Here is a 21,664-nt window from a genome sequence, read left to right as displayed (position 1 = left end):
CCTTCCCCACCACCCCGGCCGACCACCTGGCTTGACGCGTTGGACGCACACAGTTCACTGCATCGACCACTCCTAGCCTTCATACAGGAAACATAACTTTTTCTTTTTTATTTAACTGATGCCGTAGGGAACACTGGCACAAAAAAAAAAAATGACCCCACCTCAATAAATTTTTTCCAGCAAAAATTTCTCTCTCTGTACTCACAATAAAGTTGCGTTCTCTCTTTATCTCTCTACTCATTCTTCCACACATCGAGCAAATCAGAACATGAAGTGGACAAAGATAGTGTGTGCCTGTTCATATTTTCTCAACACAAAAACGACTTACGGATACAGAACACAGCGGCAACGGCAAAAACCCATCGAGTGCGTCTGTATAATTGCTATAACAATAACAATGCAGTTTTTTATTACTAAATCAAGTGTTTTGGGTGAGCTCCACCTTCAGTTCCCTTTTCTTTAATTTGTGAATTTATCTTTGAAATATTTGAGCTGAAACTGCATATAACAAAAACCTGTTTATAACAAACTTTCTTTGGAAGGTTATCAATTTTCTGATACCCAGGTTTAAGCCACGCGAATCTTAATACACTGAAGCATGGGCCCATAGTTGCTCGCTCTCGGACACCGAGCTAGACCATCGTTGATGTTAATGAGAACAACCCTTCCCGAGTCTATACAACACCGATTTCGTTGTCAGTGACAACCCCGAGAGTAAAAGAAACTTCTAACAGCCTTTAGAAAAACCATCTCCAGAGTGATGCGGCAACGCTGGATGAAATTTTATTTCCTGCTGGTCTTCAGCCATCTGCAACACTCCACCACACCATGCTACACATGCTTGTTGTCAAGTTCTTACGCATTTCTTTTTTGTTAATGCATTTGAGTAGATTTTTGCTACGAGGACATGGAACGAGAGAAGATTTCGAGTGATCCCTGAAGTGCTACGCTTCGGAGGTTCTCACATGTTCCTGTCGGGGCCGTCTGGCTCGGAGGGGTCGCGGTTACCTGCGTTGTTGTTCATCTGGCGCCGGAGCTGCTCCACCAGCTCGGGATTCGCCGCCTGCATTTGAGACGCTAGCTGCTGCCCTCTGCATTGAACAACAGCAGCAGGTCTTAGGAAGCAGTCACAAATTGAAAATTAAAAAAAAAATAATGCCAGCACAACCAAACTAGGTTCAGTGCCTGAGGGATTGTACCAGTAATGTTTGTACCAGTGCTCTAGAAGGACCAGACCTTGCTGGATTGTATCTCAAGCCAGTAATTTAGCATATCAAGAGAGGATGAGCATCTCAAATTAGCAAGAAATCATAAAAAGTGCTCATCATCAATTACGATTTTGAAGCCTTTATGTATGCATCTCTGGCAAAAAAAAAAATTATGCATTAGCAAAATAGCCTTTCTTAAAAGCTCAACAGATAAGGTTACAAATGCTGCCAAAACTTCAAACACAATTTCCTAGACTTTGCTATTTTTGGAAGTGCATCTGCCCTATCTAAGTTTTTTTTTTTTTTTAAGTTTCCATGAACAGCTTTTGACAGACTTGGTAGTATTATCTTTTTCAGGAACAAGTGAACTAAAGGCTAACATTTTCTTGTTTGTAATCTTCATGCAACTAATTTCATTGGGTATTTTAATTAATCAAAGCTAATTTTACCTTTTAAGTTTTGAAAACAATGAGTGATCAATGAAACTGTGACATTCAATCAGCTGTAGCCTGTGGGGTGGACGTTTTGGAACATTGCAGTTCTGAAAAGCATCTTTTATAATCGTAAATTACCATACTGGTGCCCCCAAAATTGGTCAATTACAATGTGGTATTTCACCATAAGTTCTTTTCTAAATGATTGATTTGAAATCTGCTTGCAGATTTGGAATCTTCACGCACTAATGCATTTGCCGTCCAATTGTCATCAATATAGCATAATAAACAAATGCACATGGGTTTTTTTTTTGTTTTTTCAAGACTTTCATTTCATCTTAAAAAAAATATATTGTTCTCTTCACATTTAGAAAAAAAAAAAGGTTAAACGTTAAATGGCGACGTCAGCCATCATGCAGCAGTAGCTCACTTCGAAGACGGGGTTTAAAGATCTCAGAACAAGACTTCAGGCATAAGGTATACAATTAAATAGGTTGGAGGGGCAGGTTAAATATATAATACTATGTAAGGTCCCATAGAGAGCGCATGCGTGTAATTCACACAAACAGCCGTAAATTTGTTCAGTGATGACAATCCTGTATTGGAATTTTTTGTAACCTTGTACACAGTACAGTAGACTCCCTTTAAACGAAACTCTCTTGAACGAAATTGCTGTGTAAATGGAACAACTGCCACTAATATTTTGGTTTCCAACTTGGATATTGTACCCCTTTTTATCTCTCAGTAAACGAAACTCCTCTTAGGAAACACATTTTCCTCGTCCCTTCAGGTTTAGTTTAAAAAGAGTCTACTGTACTTACATATCAAGGAACAACATGACTAACACTCATACCTCAATATAACAAAATATTGGTCATAATGAAGAATAGTCTTGCAGTAGATATAGTGTTGGGAATGTACCTTTACAAGGAATTTTCCATTATAACAAACTTATTCTTGTTTAAGATGCAACTTCCGTGATGATGACGCTTCAGTATACAAGCTCAACTAACACTCTTATCATCTGCCTGCTTCGAGACCTTGTGCAGTTAGCGTCATTCATGAAATACACTCAAACCTCATTATAACAAAGTTGCATCTTACACGAAAATAAGTTTGCTATAGCCAAATATTTATTATAGAGAGTTATTTCTAACACTACTTACTGCAAGACAATTTTTCACTTACTTCGTTATAACTGATATTTCGTTATATCGAGGTTTGAGTGTATTTGACACTCCTCGAATGTGCGAATGTATACAGTGATAGCAAATGCTTACGCTTGAAGGAGCGCATCCAGTCCTCCACCAGTGTTTTGGCTCAGACCACCAGACATGAGTCCGCTCATGCTGCCGAGAAAAGACAAAACACCAAATGTAAACACTTCTCCGATTTGCGCGAGGAAACTTTCATGGCGGCGCCTCTGCTGTTTTAACGAGACTTGCGCTACAGCAGTTAGGCACTCGGCTGCTGACCCAAAAGTTCGAATAGCGACCCCGGCGGTCGCATTTCAAAGAAAATGAAATGGTAAGCCAGTGTACAGTACAGTAGACTCCTTTTAAACGAAACCTGAAGGGACGAGAAAAACGTGTTTCCTTTAAGTGGAGTTTTGTTTACTGAGAGATAAAAAGGCGTACAATATTCAAGTAAGAAACCAAACATATTAGTGGCAGTTCCATTTAAACAGCAATTTCATTTAAGAGAGTTTCGTTTAAAGGGAGTCTACTGTACGATGTCGCTGTGCGGCATCGGACTGTTCACTAGATGGCCTAAATTTAGAGAACCCTCCACGACGGCGTCCCGTGTAATCGAATTGTGATAACATCAATAATTATTATTAGGTTTTTAAGGAGACAGCAGACTTACATGTTTTGCATGCTGGGGTCCTGCATTAGTGTGGCAGCCTGGAAAAAAAATATATCGATTAGCTCCCTCCTTCGCTGCCTACCAGGTTCCAGACACAAGACACAGTAAGACTCCTGATAACTCAAACTTGAAGGGACCTCCAGATTTCGTTTGAATAGTCGGAAGTTCTAAATATGACTCGCAACAACATACTAACTAGCGTTAAGACTTTCGCCGTTTCCCAGTGCCACAGGAACGTCATAGACAGCTCTGCGTGATTTCCAGTAACGTTTTTAGACATGAGCAATCTTACGAACAATGCTTATTATACATGAACATGAACAATGCTTATTATAAAACGCGTGCATGAGAGTGTAAATAAGAGATGAAATGAGTTGGTGTCTCGTCACACCTCAGAGCCACTTTCTATGTTAGGCCGCTTTCCTTCGTGACAACAGTGTATTGAGGAGGAAATGACATTAAAAAGCTTTAAACAAAAACCAGGCAAGCTCCTCTCTCTCTCTCTCTCTTTTTTCTGCTGCCTCCCTCAGCATGCAATCGCTGGCACTTGGTTAGGCTGTAGGAGGGAGATGATTCCCTTTAGCTGAGACTATTAGCAGTAGAAATGCAAATGTTCAGCTAGAAGCAATAAAGGCTGCAGATATTTCCAGGCATGGGTAAGCAAAAAATTCAAATTAATCAAATTTGTGCAATAATCTGTTTGAATTAAATGGCTTAAAACAGATTAAAAGCATAGCAGGCCAGCCAAAAACTTAAGGTTTGTTTGAATTACCTAAAATTGAGTTATTAAGAGTCCAGTGTACAATGAGACTTCTTGATAAATGCGAGAATCTGGGAAACAGTACGCTGCACGCCAATGCACATCTCCTCTTGTGTGTTGTAGCGTTTCCCGATTCACGCATTTATCAGCACGCTATTAAAGCGGACCAACCAGGTCCTCAAGAAGTTCCAACTGGTATGTTGCACAACTTGGGGAATATTTTCTTCCAATACAAGAAAATCGTGATTAATTCCCAGCAAGAATCAATTTGAGAGATACTTTACTTGAGGGGCTCTTATCTCGATTGCCAAGTGAGAGCTTACTGCTCTTACTGGTAACATAAGCAAGTTGTCCACGTTTTCATGGGGAGTTGTGTCGTAATATCGTCGAAACCGTCTGCTTATCGTCATTTTCCGAAAAAAATGAAACTTATCATGTCTCAATAAACGCATTATTGCCACAATCTTGTACATGTATTGAAGCCACTATCTTGTAAATGTACGTAGCCACTATTGTGTTGACCCCACCCTTATGTAATACCTCCCTACGAGGTCTTTAAGGAAAATAAAGTGAAGTGAAGCGAAATGAAGCAAAGTACATCCGAAGCACTCCTGAGCAGGGCACTGCCACTAGTGCAGTCAGTGTTGGAGATACTATGCAAGATCGCAACGCTTTGCAAGATGCACTATGACTGGACCTAGGGCAACAATATGCGACAATTGGATGTTCCCAAGAGACTCCTAAAAGATGAATTTTTTATAGATAATAATTGACTCACCCATCAAAAGTGTCCACCCTAGTTACTTATTATCGGATAGCTGTCGAAGCTCTCATGCGAAATTGTGCTCCACATTCGAGAACATGTCAGTTAATTACAGCTCACAACATTTTTCCTAGTTAACTTTTTTCTGCATTTTGAAGTTACCATGGAAAACAGAAATACTCTGCACCTGCCCATGCCTTCTGTACACCACAGCATCATCCTTAAAAGGCACTGTCATGTTTTTGGCCACGTGGCTCTGACGTCTCGCACACACATTCAAATAGCTGGTTGCTTGCTTGGAGCAGCAGTACACTTGACCTTTTTTCAACAGGGAAACATGCGGTGAATTGCATACAATAGGATGTGGAGCTTCAGATTACGATGCACAGTAAGACATAATGAGCTAGCACCCGAGATAACACACGTCGAGACATTGTAAATATGCATAACAGATCCCCCCCCCCCCATTCCTCTCCACAAAATATGCACTGCCAAGGCAAGGTGATCCACATATGTGCTCCTGTGAAAGTCCATCTTCCCATTGAAAAGGTCTGCTAGAAGAAAGAGTGCACATGGACCATCGCAGCCTACACAAATTCGAGATGCAGGTGGTTGTTGGTTGTTTACAATACAACCAAATAGGTGCAAGGTCACAAAGTGGGGCATTTTGTGTGCATATGTGCAACACGCACCATAAGTGTGTGCTAAATATGTTTTAAGCTATATAAGCCTGGAACATATATAATAGATCATGACTGTCCACACAAAGCTATTGCACCAGTTATCTCACCTTCAAATTTATGTTTCAGTTCTCTTTTGAGGCAGTTGCCAGCAAAACAGCGCTGTTGCCGCCAACATATCTCCATCTTAAGCCTCAACATGTCTTAGCCAAGGTGCTTACCATGTTCATGAGCGTGGGGTTATTCAGTAAGGTCCCAAAGTCTAAACCGCCGCCACCGCCCACACCACCACCTGCGGGCCTGGGTGTATCGCCATTTCCAGGGCTCTGCAAAGCGCGCAGGAGGCCATTAGGTGGCTTTACGCTTTTGCACGGTACTTTTGAAAGGGTCAGCCAAGCAGGACCTCGGTGCCACAAAAAAATAGAGACAGCTGCTTTTTTCGCTCAGCTGCAGTAAAAAACTCACCGACAGCTCACGGAGTTTTTCCTCGGCAACTCGAAGGTTGTTGATATAGCTCTGGTTTTCAGGGTCAAGTTCTACCGCCTTCTGGTAGCATTCCTTTGCCCTTTGGTGCTGGTTCAGACTAGCATATGCTAAACTGCAAGAAACAAAAACCAAACAGTGTAGCAGTACAAATTATATTCAGCCACCTGTTATCACCAGGATCTTTTCTATAACTAATACATGCTACACTCAAACCTCATTAACACAAAGATGCATTTTACAAGAAAATAAGCTTGTTATACTGTATCCAAAAATTCGTTACAAAGGTTATTCCTGGCACGGTATATATCACACGACTGTTTATTGCTTATTTCGTTATAACAAATATTTCGTAATAACCTTGATCGTTATAATGAGGTTTGAGTGTCTTTATACACTCAAACTGCGAACTCGTATACCAGGCAGCAGTTTCGTAGCAACTGATTAAGTCAGATTCCACAATCAGCTAATTAAATAGATAATACAGGCAGAGCACTGCTAAGGTGCTAAGCATTGCCCATTGATTTAACAGTAAAATAAATAGGGGTAAGTCGCAATCAACTTGGAAGATTTAAGTAAAAAAGAAGCACACAATAGCATCTTCAAGAAGCAATAGTGCAACAAGTGTTTGTTAAACACGTTGAATGCCTCATTACCATTCCTATTATAATTGTTTATATTAAAATAAGGTGTCTTGGAGCAGCACTCTCAATAAATCGTATGGTTCATTGCAGCAGGTCGGGAAGCAACAGCCGAGCAGGTGCAAGCGTCACGATGCACCAACCAAGAAAGTCGTCGTCTTTCTGCCTGAGAGCGGTACCCTCTGCCTTTCAGAATAGCACTGATCTTTATTACAATATCATTATTAAACAACTGGTTTGCGTAAGCACTAGTGAATGATGTAGTGATAACAATGGTATAGTGAATGACAATAAATATATGAAAGTGGCCGTACAGCAGCCTAAAGTTATTCACTGTAACTAGCATAAAACGTAAGCACTGGAACAGTGACAATAGTTTACGAGAATGAACACCAATAGGAGAGGTGCAAAACAGATCTAACAAGACTTGCTAGCAGTGTGTAGCCTCTGCAGCAAGTGGCACCTACCCTATTCGGCCGTATGCCTTGCCGTACTTGGGGTCAATCTCCAACGCCCTCTGGCAGTCCTCGATGGCATCCAGGTGGTTATCGAGCTTGCTGTGGGCTGCGGCTCTGTGAAAGTAGTAGATAAACAAACTTGCATTGGTGCCATTCATGAAACAAAAATGCAACACATCCGCGTGACAATCACGCCCCCTGTCGATTCGTGCACACACAAAAATAGTTTGCAGACCCTACGAAACATTATTGGGAATCTCGAACCAATAGATTACACGCAAGAGCCGCATGTGCACTTCGCCATGCACCGCGCGTCTCCCCAAACCAAGATGGGGCCACCACACCCAACCGACCTCCATCGCTTGCTTGCACTATCATACACATTTTCAAAAAATGTGGTTGATCTCTCTCTTCCAGGAATCAGTATAACACAATCAGTGCCCCTCCAGGTAGCAGTTGCCAGCTTGCTCTATGGCTCTTTCCTTTGCATCCCCGTGTATACAAACAAATAATAATAATAATGCATATGAATCGACGAGTCGACTGTGTAGCAAGCGGCAGTCCCGGCAGGTGTTGCGGGCACACGAACGAGGCGGCAGCTGCGGGCGCCGCGGCAGGCGAGGGAGAGAGTGACGTCAACGCCCAGCGGCATTACCTACTTGGCACGGTGCCAACACCTGCAGCGCGTTCTTACAGAGGGACAGCTTTACACAGACTAACCAAAGAGCTGCTTCGCATCTAAAAAAAAAAAAGGCATTTGCACAGGCCTTGTTTTAATTTTTTTTTTCAAGTATTGTGCAGGAAATATGCCCATTTTTATTTATAGTACACAATGTGTAATTAATTGACCAAAATTACTATTCGCTTCAAATTCGCCTCAAACCTAAAATTCACTATTCACACAAGCGTATTTCTTAGATCTAGGTGCACATTGCAGAACTATGAGTGATCGCAATTTCTGGAGCCTTCCCCCACATGGCATCCCATCATGGTTTCGAGACAAAACAAGAACAAATACAGTCGAACCCCTCTATAAGAGACACTGATTTAATAGAAAAAATTGTATAAAAGACACCAGAGTGGCTAGAGTAAAGTATGGGCTGATTTGAAAATGCATATGAGCTACCTTGCTTATAAGAGACATCTCATGTAAAAGACTAAAATTGCTGCTCGGAGCATGCCTCTTATAAAGAGGCTTAACTATACATTATCAGAAGGATTCGCACCTGTTGCAGTAGTAGACAGCATTGCGTCCATCCAGGCTAATGGCCTTCGTATAGCACTCCAGAGCGGCTGTGTACATTTCAAGCTTCATCATGTGGTTGCCTGAAACAAAGAGAGCAGTTGAGACTTCTTCAACACTTTGGGACACTTGTGTGTCTGTAAACAATTTACTGTGACGAATTGGACTCTCGTTACGTAGAACACGAAGAGACCAGGAAAACTAGTTCCACTCAACAGAACTGTCATTTACTCAGATGAACATCAGTGCAGAGTTCAAGTACCTAAGCAGTCATACTAGAGACGATTGCTTCATGTAAGTAGCAGTTCTCAAATTTTCGTTTATTGATAGTCAACTGCAGTGGTTCTCAAATGGGGGTCTGCGAAGCCATTTCTATGATCCGCGAAACTCTCACACGCATTTTTCTTTAAGCGTGGCTGAACTGTCCGAAATGAAGTGATGTGGCACGTTTGTTTGATGTTTTTGACAGCAATAAAAGGCACCTGTTTCACGATCCAGTTGTGTTATTTATTGGTAGCGATAAAAGGCACCTGTTTCACGACCCAGTTGTGTTATTTACCAACGTATCCCGCCCCTCCCTCCCTTCCCTCCGCAGCAAGGGGTCTCCCATCACTTCCAGCAGTCCACAAGGGGTCCCGGACAAATTCATGGCTGAGAACCACTGGTCTAATGTATACAGTAATGAATAAAAATAAACTGAAACAGAACTGAAACTTGCGTCACTGTACTACACCGTGGACAAATGAAAACAAAATGGGAAAATAAAAAGGCAGAACACCATTTGGAAGAGCTCGTGGCGAGAAACAATTATGCCCTGCTGGTAACCGCAGTGGTCCAACTATCTTGGCCGTCAATGTGCCGAACAAGGTGGATTTTAGGTTTTCGGCTGGCCCCAGCTAAATTTATCAGTGGGATTGGTACCTCCCAGTGAATTGTCTCAGCATTTTACCAATTGCAACACTTTTTTTTTCCAGAGGAAATTTATCGTGAGAATGGCTTGGGCTGTGTCAATCCTATACAATAAGAAAACCACGTAGGTTAACAAACTACCGTAACCAGACAGTCCAGCCACTATAACAGTCATGAGCATCGCAAAGTGGTAATACAAAACATTCATAATGAAGGCAAGTGTAACAATGCTATTTTACCTGTCAAGGCCTGTCACATATTCGTGACGTTCCAGTACTGCACAAATTACAGGAAGGACACAATACTTTGATGTGTGCCACCATCCCATAACAAATGTTCCTAGGTTTCATAAGTGCGAGACGTAGAATGCACTACTGATCTTACAAAGAATGATATAGCATGGTTTTTCATAGCCATAAGCTAAGAGTGATAACGATGGACATTGAGTATAAAGTTTCATTTCATGAAAATGAAATAGGTTGGTGTTGTCTCTTCCACATTGTCAGAATTAGAGTCAAAATTTTCTTTCTCAAAATATTGGGTGTGTCTTCAATTTCTGACAAATAACGGCATAGTGGGCACTTCCCAATTTGACAAAAGTTATGATTTATGGCGTAGTGAGTACCTTGGAAGTGTACTCGTATTAGTAGCCCCAATAGAGTTTACAGCAGGCTCTAGAAATGCCGCTCTTTTAGCTTTAACTGTAGCTGTGCTGCAATTTCAGCATAGATCCAGCATATTTTTGTCTACTGCATAAATCAAGCCATCAGAAACTTCTGCTAATTAAAATTCTAATTCTACAGGTCTAGCCAAAGACAAATTAATGAATGTGAACTGTACACAGACTTCATATCCAATTACGAAATGTAAATTATGGAACTAAGTGAGTGCACTAACGTAACTGACACTTTTTTCAAAAACTTACCTTCCTGCTTGTACTTCTCAGCTTCAGCTTTCTGTGCTTCGGTTGGCTCAGGTACATCTTCATAACTAGTCTGTACCTGGGAGCGAGTTGAAAGAGCAGCTAAGCATTCCTTTAAATGTGTAACCTCAAGCCACTAAAAGCATTTCACAGCCTCCCTAGAATGGGCTCATCAGGACGACCTTTAAATGTTTCCGTAGGTTACCAAGCTCATCAAGCTGGTAGTGTAGGTCCTTAAGATCAATAACAAACTGACTTTAGCACTCTCTAAAATGTGCATAATTTATAACAAGGCTTTAGACATGTGCAAGTTGCAGCATGATCATTAGTAAAGCTGCATGAGTTTGCATCATGCCTACAGCTTTCAGCCGGCTGTTTTATTGCGATAGCAATTATATGGACACACTCAGCTGACTTTTGCCATCGTCGTCATGTCCTGGATACATATCTGTAAGTACATATATAAAAGACACACAAAAAATAAACAAGAACGAATTCTAAGGCACTCTACTGGGGATTCAAACCAGCGACCCCTCGCTCATTTGCATGCCGCGTTAACTTGGCCACGCTGCTCACGCTGTCCATCTCACTAACGACGAGCTATATATATATATATACACCATTTACCACTGGCTTAAGGCCAATGAACATGTAGCCACTCGTTGATTATTCAAAATTTTTTGTTCATGTGGCAATTGATTTCTACCTAATCCCTTTTCAAAATTACAAATTTTCTTTATATTAACCGCCGGTTCTATGGCCGATCCCCCGTGGTGGGTGGAAGCCATATACCAAGGAACAAGCAAGCTTCCCCCACAATCCATATGCTTCCCGTGTTGACGCCCACACTGCAATGTCTGGGACAATCTGAGATGAACGTTTTGGTAAAGTGAATTGAAACTGCACTTTTCGCTACCTCCATCGGGATCATCGACGTCGACTGGCACCAAGGAAGGAAACGCCGGACAAACTCCAGCGAGAACGCTCTATGTATTTTGGCCTTTGTGATGCCATCGGGTGTTAAACGAGCACCTGCGCGGAATCTCCAATGGAATGCTAGTCGCCCTCAAGCAAGGCGGGCTCGCATACGTGCCCAGACACCGGAAGAACGTGCTGCTGCGTGTGTGAGAAACGCTGCAGCTCAACGCACACTCGACCGTCTTCACTACTACAATTCGTATGGCTTCTAAATATCCTAGCCTTACTTCATATAACAATCCGATGTGTTGCTATCGCATTCATTGATTGCTTCAGCATTGTGCTGAAACCGACTTTTTTAGACACTCCACTGTATTGGAACGTCACCCCAGCGTATATTATGGTTGGATTTTCATTTGTAAAGGAGGAGAGATCTGCCTGGTGAATGAACTTGCAGCGGCAACTTGTGGTGCACAGATCAACCAAACATGAAGCGTGGAGTTCGCAACCTAGTGAACACTTGCAAAGGATCACATAAAGTGCAACTAAGCCCTGATACCACTCAGCTTGGGTTAGAAAGCGGCTAACCTTGTGGGGTCTGGAAATTTGGCAACATGTTCTCGGAGTGAATGGACACAGCAGACGCGGTTGGACTCAAACCAAACAGCACACATCTATTTTAACTACTTTTAGATCGAAGATATCGTTAGCTGAATAAAATACATCACCCAACACGCTATAAGATCCTTACACAATATTCGAATACACTCAATCAAACATGAGGACAAACAAAAGGTAGCGCAAAAGTGGCGCCACTAACGCTAGACTCACCCCGAGGGCCCATGGCAGGCGATTCGCTGTGCCGTCCCCCTATGGACTCATCGCAGGAGACTTACCTATGTTTTCCCCAGCTGCTACATGCAAGAGAGTCGCCAATCTGTTCTCCCCACACACCTAAACTTGCCGCCAGGCGTCATTGCTGGTGCTACCGCGCTAACTATAATGATGATGATGGTGGTGGTGACGATCGCGTGCGAACATTGCACCACCTACCGCTTAGTGGCTTATCCACGGGACACGTGTGCGCCACGAGGCACAAATCACTTTACAGCAGGTGATAGTACCCCCCCCCCCCCCCAATCTTCAAACGCCCCCAGCTCCCTTGACACAACAACTTGTGTTAAAGTGGGAACGACTTGTGCTAGTTGTTGCCCAATCGTACGCATAGCTTAAAAAAAAGAAAACTAAATTTCAGCCATTTTGATGCCGCAAAAACCATTAGACAGCCAAGTTGTAACTGATTACGTTTGTGCAATTGGCTAGCAAGATCGGGTGGTAGTGTAAATCTGCCACTAGAATTGAAATGCCTGTGCTTACACCCGATTCTGGAAGTGCGGGTGTACAACCCAGTGTTTACAATGCTACCTCTATAGACTCCATGCACTGAGACTGGCGCGCCACCACGTGTCAGAAAAGACAAACGTTGAGAGCCCGAGCAGAACGAAACACTCCCCCAACGTTCGCTAGCACGTAGTTTATCTGAATCATGAACTGCTGCGCAGTCAATTGTACCAACAGGTACACATTGTGTCCTGCGGGAAGAAAGTTTCAGAGTTTCTCGACTTGTCCTTGCTTTATTGGGCAGCACATTAAGTGGATCACGGCTGTGGAACACAAAAAGTGTTTAGTGCCCGTTCCCTCTGCCGTCTCGCGTTCCGCCGATGCGTGCTTGAATTCGCAGGTGTGATGATCTTGCGTAATGTTTGTACTGTCATAGAGCTGGCGAGAAAAGAAATGCTTGCAAGAAATTTTACTACAGATCAAGGCTGATGCAACGTTTTAATGGACCTTAATAATTACTACCTCGCCGTATACCGCTCACAGTTTTGAGGAATGCAATACGATGTCAATTAGTGCTTTCCCGAGTTGATGGGTCCCTCAGTGAAGGGGCAAACTGAGTTACATAGCATTTTACCGTAAAAACAAGTAGCCACCCAACAGCGTATGCGCACTCAATAGGATCAAGCCAGGACGCCAGTTGAATGGTTGGTCCTTATTAAACTGGCGCAAGGCACCATGAAGGATCGGCCATGAAATGGGCGGGGCCTTGTTATATAAATAATTTTGTTCGTAAATCTAAAAATCTCTAGCAATAAATCATTTTCTAAATAACTAATTAGCTTGATTCACAAAAAAAGCGTAATGCCAATGAAGAATAAGTTTCACTAACATAACCTTACAATTCAATTCGTTTCGTTTTACGTAGCAAACCACATATGGCATCGCAAACGCTCCTATGTCTAAAACCAAGTGCTGTAGCTCCAAAAGAAATAACCGCTGGAAGTGATCAATTGAATCCCAACCTTCGGATTCGGTTCATTCAAAAGCCTTTTTCTTTCATCGTTAAACAAGGGAAGCGAAAGGCGGCACAAAGCATGCACTGTCCTCTCTAGACTAAATCTTCTCGCACTCTCTTTTTCGCCCGTGCCTTAAGCTTAGCATGGGCAGCGCGAGCGGAGAGGTAAAACTATCATCATGATGAGCGAAGAGGATGCCGCGACAATTTAAAGCAAAGCACTTCACGAAACTTTGTGATTGAAAATCGCCGTGGCACGACGCTGCAACAAACGAGCACGCCATTTTCCACGGTCAGTGGCCGTGGAGCCTTCGATATTTCTAAACGCTCCGAGTATTTTGCAAGTACGCGGGTGATGGGCATAGCGCCAATAATATTCTAAGTTCAAAAGAATGACAGCTTGCCGCCATAGTTATGCAGCAAGCCTCATGCATTATGCACACCTGACACACACGTTTAGCCGTCATTCCTGGCGACGGGAGCAAAGCGCTCACAAAAGTGGAAAACGTGGCCGCTTTCGTGCAGGTTTTTCCATTTATTCATGGTGGCATCGCGGAAGATTATCCCTCTGCGATATCTTTAAATTCTGCTCGAAGCACGCACTAGCACGCCGGCCGCGGGCGCTTGTGCCACCATAGCTATCAAATCAATTAGATGCTGCTGTCTGCTACGACTCTCAACGTTGCGCGCCTGCAACACCACAAGTGGCGCTGCGCGCGCGTTTTAAGGCACCCCTTATAGGTCCTGCACGCAGTGTATAACCATGAGGACCCAGTTTCAAACACTGACTCACTAAGAAAATTTATTTAGCTTGTTAGCACACAAGTGTTTCATGCCAAGGTTCATCAAAAATTCACTGACATATTTTCACGACGGAAATTGCGTAGAAAAAATTAGCATGATCAAATGACAAAGAAAAAAAGCTCCATCAATGGGAGTCGAACCCATGAGCCATTGGTTCGTAAAACAGATGTCAGGGACGCTACCCACCTTGCCATGATCATGCATTTTGGAGGGGTTACAAATGCCCCTTTTATATCTCACACTTTCTTTTCACAAGGCTCTTGGTCGACCGAGTGGTGTTGCCCTCTGGGAGCGATAAAGTGAAGTAATGTATAATGACTGTGCCCTCCGCAATTAGCTCCTGCACCACATAATTGCTACGGATCCCTTTCATTAACCGTGTTTTCAATGGGAGAAGTGCTATTTAGTCATTGCCTTAAGACCACGAGGTGGTGACCTTAGCCCGAGCCTTGCTTCCGGTCCCCCCCCCCCCCCCCCAAAAGCATTGATCCATATTAAAGATACCTTTGGGACACGTGCTTGCAATGCCCGACAGTAACAACACCACCATAACACCACGTTCCCCACCTGCGCTTTGTGTTCCCCCGACGCGCATTGTGTTTCGCTCTAGTCCTGCCATCGTGCTTAACATATCGCGGAAGGCGACCTCAGCCCAATTTTCAAGTCCAGTCAGCGGCGCTCTTCTGGCTGTCACACCGCTTTCTCCGATTAAGCTCTCATCGTTAACTACTACAGTTACCACAAAAATTTTTTTTAATCACTGATAAGGGATGTTAGTCGTCCACCAAGCGTCACTGTGGCCGCATACACATTAATGGTGCTACAGCTGCCAAGCACTGACAGACTTTGTGCAAGCTCTGTTATTTTAATGTACCATAAATATTCAACTACTTCTGTACAGACAAGGATTAGTTTCGTATCATACCGATTCATATGACAGAGATATCAAACTTTTATTGTTTTTTTTTTCTATTTACTCTTAGTACTACAACGATGACAGGGTAGACTTAAGAAATCTTCACTGCAATGAAGTGATGGAGAATGGTGCAGTAAATTGAGTAGTGGGTTCGATACTGTCATGCGATCTGCGCAATGCCTACTACTACTACTGCTGCTTCTATTACTGCAACTAGTGCTGCTGCTACCACTAGTACTATTGTTGCTACTAGTGCTACTGCTACTACAGTCAAACCGCACTACAATGAAACTGAAGGGGTGCGGAAAAAATTTTGTTGAAGTGAAAATTTTGTTGCAGTGAAATCGAAAAAATATAGCTGATCTGAGCTCGCGAAACAAAGGAGCGTTTATTCTCATAATTCAAAAAATGTCCGCTGCCTCCTATTCTTTGCCAGCAGCTTCGCGACGCGATTCTCACCCATGCATAGCGAGGCCATGCTGAAAAGCACGCTGAAATAACGCCTACAACCGCTTTCGTGAGCGAACCAAACAGCTGCATTAACACATTAACACTAGCAGCTGTCCGCCGTCAAAGTGTATCCGACAATGCTGCGATGGAAGCAGGGTATCGTAGAGCGGTGACTTTTGCCTTATTCTATGCCATTCTTATCATCCACCACACGTGGTTAGCTGAACTTGTTAATGAGGACGAATAACTGCTCCGATTAGTTACCACAATGTTCAAGCACGAACGAAATGATATGCATTGGCATCGAAAAAGGCATCGTTCCGCACAGCTGCGTGAAAAGAAACCATGAACTGAGCGACTGAGCTTCAGCTTCGTATCGTCTGCGGCTAAAAAGCAAGCCAGTTGCAAAAACAGGGCAGTTTCATTGCCATCGCTATCGAGCAATGGCGGCACCCATGCTTGCTGAACAGCAGCAGTTTATGGAGGTGCCAGCGCATTTTTTAGACTTCGTCGACGTATTTTCAGGTTCTAAAAATGCATCAAAATGATAAAAATTGTGTGTACTGTATAGCAATAATTATCTGAGCTTGCATTGCATCGTGAAATTTTTTTAAAGCAGGACAGCAGAAGAAAAAGTGTTCGTTGTGGCGACAATATTTATGCTTTGACTCCTTAACTGCTGACAAGGAACCGTGAATTTTTTGTTGTAGCGGAAATATCGTTGAAGCGGCGTTCGTTGTAGCAGGCTTCGACTGCACTAATATTACTGCTACTAAAACTACTACTACTACTGTGATTATGGCACAAGTTAGACAAAGCCTTGCTGCAAAAATAGTTTTAGTTTCAGGATTCCTTTGAAGATGAACACAAATAGGCGCCACATGAGTACCATCTCTCAGTGTCTTTTTTTTTTTTTAACCCTTAGGGCACACTAATTCTGTTTTATATAGCGGGCAATGCTACTGAAGTTATAGGGAAAGAGAAAGCAAAGCAGAGATGAAAAACTCTTACATGTTCTCGAGGAAGCGCGTCCCGGAAGATTTCTAGCAACGGCCGCGACACTACCAGGCTCTCATTTGAAAGGTCCTCGGGGCTGACTCCGTAGGCAGTCTCCAGACACTGTACAGCAACTGCACAGTTGAAGCACAAACGAGAACAGAAACTTCATATGCCACACTTTTTTTTTTTTGCTGCAGCATTGCTAACTGACAAACTGCTTGAAAAAAGACAAGTAAAGACCAACGAAATATTTTGAAAATATTAGTTTCACTGTCAGGGGCACTATCACAGTCACTCACAGTGACACAAAAGTAGGTTTAAAAAATATTTTATCTGTATAACCGATTTAAATTCAATATATTACTTTGAACGGTAAAAGAGCAAAGGTAGGGCAAACTTCGATGCCTTGACTATTGTTAGATGCAAAAACGATGATGATTCGGGAGACGGGAGGGAGAAGACTGACAAAGAAACAACGGTTAGTTCGAGAAAACTACGTTTATTTAGGGTAAAGTAAAGAAAATTGCTGGAGAGACAAGAATACGGTGCCTCTCCAGTTGCAAAGCAGTTCCTCTTCTGCCTTGACTCAGAACCCGCGCACAGTCGCATACTCGCGCTCGCCACAGGGGTTCACTTTGGTGTCACATAACAGCTCCGGCCTCCGGCCGGCTTGGCTCACGCAGTGGCCTGGTGCCATCTTTTGAGTTCCGTATCGTGCAACAAGGGAGCGCACACTATCGTGTTGTAACTCTGGAGCCAATACATTGATGCAATGCACACTTTTCAAAGTACCATAACCCTTCAACAAACAAGAAGCCTGTGACATGGCTCACAGAATGTAGAATATTCGATTTCCAATTTTATACAATGACCCCAGCCCTTGAACATCAATGTGACATCACAAATTTTAGTGCAATTTAAGAAACAATGTCCTCTTCGCCCACAACAATCACTGTATCTCCCACAGAGAATTTGCTTAAGTGCTCCGTCCCATAGCGCTCAGTCATTTTTGAAAGGTCAAACTTTTTTGGCATTTTATATAGCTAATTTACACATTTGTGACGCTAGTTTTAAGTAAAAAACTAATGTTGTGACAGCTTTTGTGGGGTATTCTGAAATCCCTGCTCAACTAAACATAACTTTGCAGATAGTAACGATGAGCCTTCAATTCTTAATATCCATGGTATTCACGTTAGCCAAGAAAAGGTTGAAACGAAAACTGCAGCAATGCAGTTCTGTGGGCGGAACTGCTTTTTTCCCCCCTTTTTTTTGCTTTTGTTATGTTGTATCAGAGTATAACGCAACTGACTTAATAGTCCTCTTCGGCGTCCCTTTTAAGGCGACTGTATTCATGCAGACATTTCAAATGAACAACAAACCTTCCAAGCTCTCCTTGGCGTCGATGGTCAAGTCAGCGGTCTGGAGTTGCTGACGCAGGAACTGGACTATGGAAAGCACGAGCCTCTTGACGTGCGACATTCCCGACGGCTGTGAAAATTGCTTTTGTCCTGGTCACCAGTCGTTCACCAATCTTTAGCAGGATACAGAGAGGAAATGCAGGCAATTAGAAAAAGATACACATAAAGAAGCAAGGGCACACAGTGGCCGTTGTCCGCATTCACAAACTTGCCGACTTTACATTCAATGTGGTATACATCCGTCATGATGATGAACAGTGCGGCTTAAAAATGAACACAAGATTTTTACAGCTACGGGGATAATCCTGCTCAAGATATTTTCGATATCCTCAAAATGACGTGCAAGCATGTGTTAGCGTGTTTTAGTGCTTCATCACTTATCCTAGTTGACAAAAAGTACAGCTTTCTCCACCCATAACCATGCTGAGCCACACTTTATTTTATAGCCTCACCCGTGTGCAACAGCGAAAATTTTCCTCCATCTGCCATCCTCTCTTTCACCAGCCACATAATCATACACGCACAATAAATGCATTCGCTGGCCAGTGCTCGTCCTTGAGCGTTCCTTCTTGTACACATTATCAAGCAGAGTTCTCCACGATTAACTTGGCCAAGAAAATAAGATAAAATCTAATTTCGAAACTTTATGTTTAAGAAATTACTACACTATAATGAAGCCTGCCTTAGAGGTAACTCCGGAATGACCTTGACCACCTGAGGTTCTTCAATTGCACCGAAATTTGAGTACATGAGAGTGTTTTACATTTTACCACCACTTAAATGCCACCATTGCTGCTGTATTTGAACACACTACCATTAGTTCAGTGGCAGTTGGCGCAGCCCAAAAGTCAAACAGACATACATCATCATCATCATCATCAGCCTGTCTACGTCCACTGCAGGACAAAGGCCTCTCCCATGTTCCGCCAGTTAACCCGGTCCTGTGGTTGCTGTTGCCAATTTATACCCGCAAACTTCTTAATCTCATTTGCCCACCTAACCTTCTGTCTCCCCCTACCCCGCTTCCCTTCTCTGGGAATCCAGTTGGTGACCCTTAATGACCAGCGGTTATCCTGTCTACGTGCTACATGCCCGGCCCATGTCCATTTCCTCTTCTTTATTGCAGCTATGATATCCTTAACTCCCGTTTGTCCCCTAATCCACTCTGCTCTCTTCTTGTCTCTTAAGGTTACACCTACCATTTTTCTTTCCATTGCTCGCTGCGTCGTCCTCAATTTAAGTTGAACCCTCTTTGTGAGTCTCCAGGTTAGACATACATATTAGCAACAAATGGCCTCCGAATATTTCATGGCAAGCTGATCAATGAAGGACCACACACTGAAAGAATATTTTCAGCACAAGGGGCCGGTGTGCGTGTGCACTGATCAGTCGTAACTCCATAGTGTTCTTTGCACACACAAATCCTGCATCCACGTGATACCTCAAAATATGCTAGCTTCGAACTTTTTATTAATAGATGTCTTGCACTAACGTGACTGAAACCACCACGCTGATGCACCACATGGCAGGCGCGAGGTTTGAGACGTCGCGGGTTAATGCCATCATTACATCAGTGGCAGGTTCTCTCGTTATCAACACACAGAGCCCAATGAAATTCTGACTGTGTCAGTGTCATATTGAAGTAGACCCCAATGTAATTATGGCGCCTTTACGTCATCAAGACCGCCCTGGTGAACCAGTACAATATGAACCTGCGGCTATGACGTGACGTGCAATCTATTCATAATGAAAATTCACTTCACTGCATTCTCAAAGCAAAACTTCCCTTTCTCAATTTCCCTCACGCACTAAGTGAAGCGATGACGTCACTGCGCACCATCAGAGATTTCGTAATATTTCCTTGAACGGGGAAGTTTTTTTTTCTTCTTAATTTTCCACGGTACACGCCTACAAACAAAATGTTTCCATTTTTCAAATGAACTAAAACCTTCCACTGACAGCCAGCAGCGACAGCTACACTGAACGCAGAAATCTCAACGTGGCGTCGCCACTAGTCGTGTGTGGTCTTTCTGTCAATTATAGCAGGCGTTTCCGCCGTAAACAGAAGTGATACACTCGCGACCCTACAATCGTAATGTGCTAACAAGCTCTTCGTTGTTCCTATAATAATAAAGATTACGTTCGAAATTCGCTCAAGGATCACGAGCCATCGCAAGTCAAATTGCGGCTCGGTGCTCGTGAAAGCGGAAAACCGGCGCAAAATTACATCAGCGAATAGGGCCACAAACTTACACAGTAAAGATGCGCAGTTTCACCACACAGCACCCATATGCTGCACTGACCACCTGCGTTGGACGGCGAAACCGATTTCGTCACTGCTATGTGTTGAACCATCGCTAATGAAAGCAGGTGCCATTCGCTTCGAGCGGATTTTTCTTTCGCTTATTCGCTCAACTACCAACCACTTAAGGACACGTGTTAAAACCACTCGGCTAAGCACGTTGAAGTTTGGAAACCGCAGTTTTAAACGTAGAAACGTACGAAGAACGCGCTCAATAGCGGCATTTTGTCTGATAGACGTCACAAATTTAACAAAACTAGCTGAAAGTTTTGCGATGGGGCACCTGCAATTCCGGGTTCCAGCGTTTCTAAACGAACGTAAACACGGATCGTTCTATAGAGCAGCGTCGTCTTTAAAAGTAATGCAAGCGTTTAAAGGTTTCGACGCGGGTTCCACAACTACCGCAAAACGACGATGCTAGGAGCTCTGCGAGCGCACATCATAACACCCAATATCGAAAATAATAACCAAAAAAAAAAAATGGAATGACCGCAGCATGTGAAGTCGCTACCCCGACAGCGGAGAGTTTTTAATTTGGTGTCGCTTCCTAATGAAGCGCCGTCGGCACACTTTACCAGAACGGTCAGTAAGTACACAAATGTAAAGACTGACGATTAATTCTCCACTGCAGAGACACTCACGGAAGTTTGTAACGATGTTACAAAATGCACCAACATACCTTGCTCGGTCAAGCCGGGTGCACAAAATACTATGGACTCTAAATGACCAGGCTTGACCTTACGTTTGTTTCATTAGCAATTTGAGCCAAGTAGCTTAGCAGCACTGTCGCATAACCAAAGAAACTTAAAAATTTTCATTTTGCCTTCTATCGGTATGCAAGCATTGAGAAAAAAGTCGTAAATTGTGATTTACGTTTGCTATTTACTTCCAGCCAGTGATAACATATAGTTTTCTAATGGTGATAAGACATGCTGAACTGCTTTATATATCGCACGCTGATATAAAAAAATTGCAGCAATGCAGTACATTTTTGTGATTAAACGCAGGCGATGCATATTGGTTTGGTCATTCTTGCAGAGTTGTTAATGCACATTTTTTACAACTTAAAAAAAAAAAACAAAGCCTGACTAGCTACTAGTGTCACCTATGTGACAAGCTGCTTTATGAAAGACA

General features: G+C 43.0%; 1 protein-coding gene across 2 annotated transcripts; it reads right to left on the bottom strand.

Annotated features, from left to right (window-relative positions):
* Positions 1–736: 736 nt before the first annotated feature.
* LOC119180939 (small glutamine-rich tetratricopeptide repeat-containing protein beta) lies at positions 737–21,347 on the bottom strand. Of its 2 annotated transcripts, XM_037432084.2 has the most exons (11): positions 21,210–21,346; positions 18,190–18,341; positions 16,823–16,941; positions 10,371–10,446; positions 8,520–8,619; positions 7,303–7,407; positions 6,177–6,309; positions 5,933–6,037; positions 3,509–3,546; positions 2,923–2,991; positions 737–1,091 (listed from the first exon to the last, which is right to left on the bottom strand). In XM_037432084.2, exons 2-11 carry the CDS (start codon positions 18,287–18,289, stop codon positions 962–964), a joined length of 975 nt encoding a protein of 324 aa, XP_037287981.2. In that variant the 5' UTR covers positions 18,290–18,341; positions 21,210–21,346; the 3' UTR covers positions 737–961. The 2 variants fall into 2 exon arrangements, with proteins under 2 accessions (XP_037287981.2, XP_075731385.1); XM_075875270.1 differs by lacking the exon at positions 5,933–6,037 and having other exon boundaries at positions 21,210–21,347.
* Positions 21,348–21,664: the final 317 nt, after the last annotated feature.

The sequence above is a fragment of the Rhipicephalus microplus genome, chromosome 10, assembly GCF_043290135.1.
Source record: "Rhipicephalus microplus isolate Deutch F79 chromosome 10, USDA_Rmic, whole genome shotgun sequence".
Classification (NCBI taxonomy): domain Eukaryota; kingdom Metazoa; phylum Arthropoda; class Arachnida; order Ixodida; family Ixodidae; genus Rhipicephalus; species Rhipicephalus microplus.
Note: the sequence above shows the minus strand (reverse complement) of the source record. Positions and strands in the feature narration are given on the sequence as shown.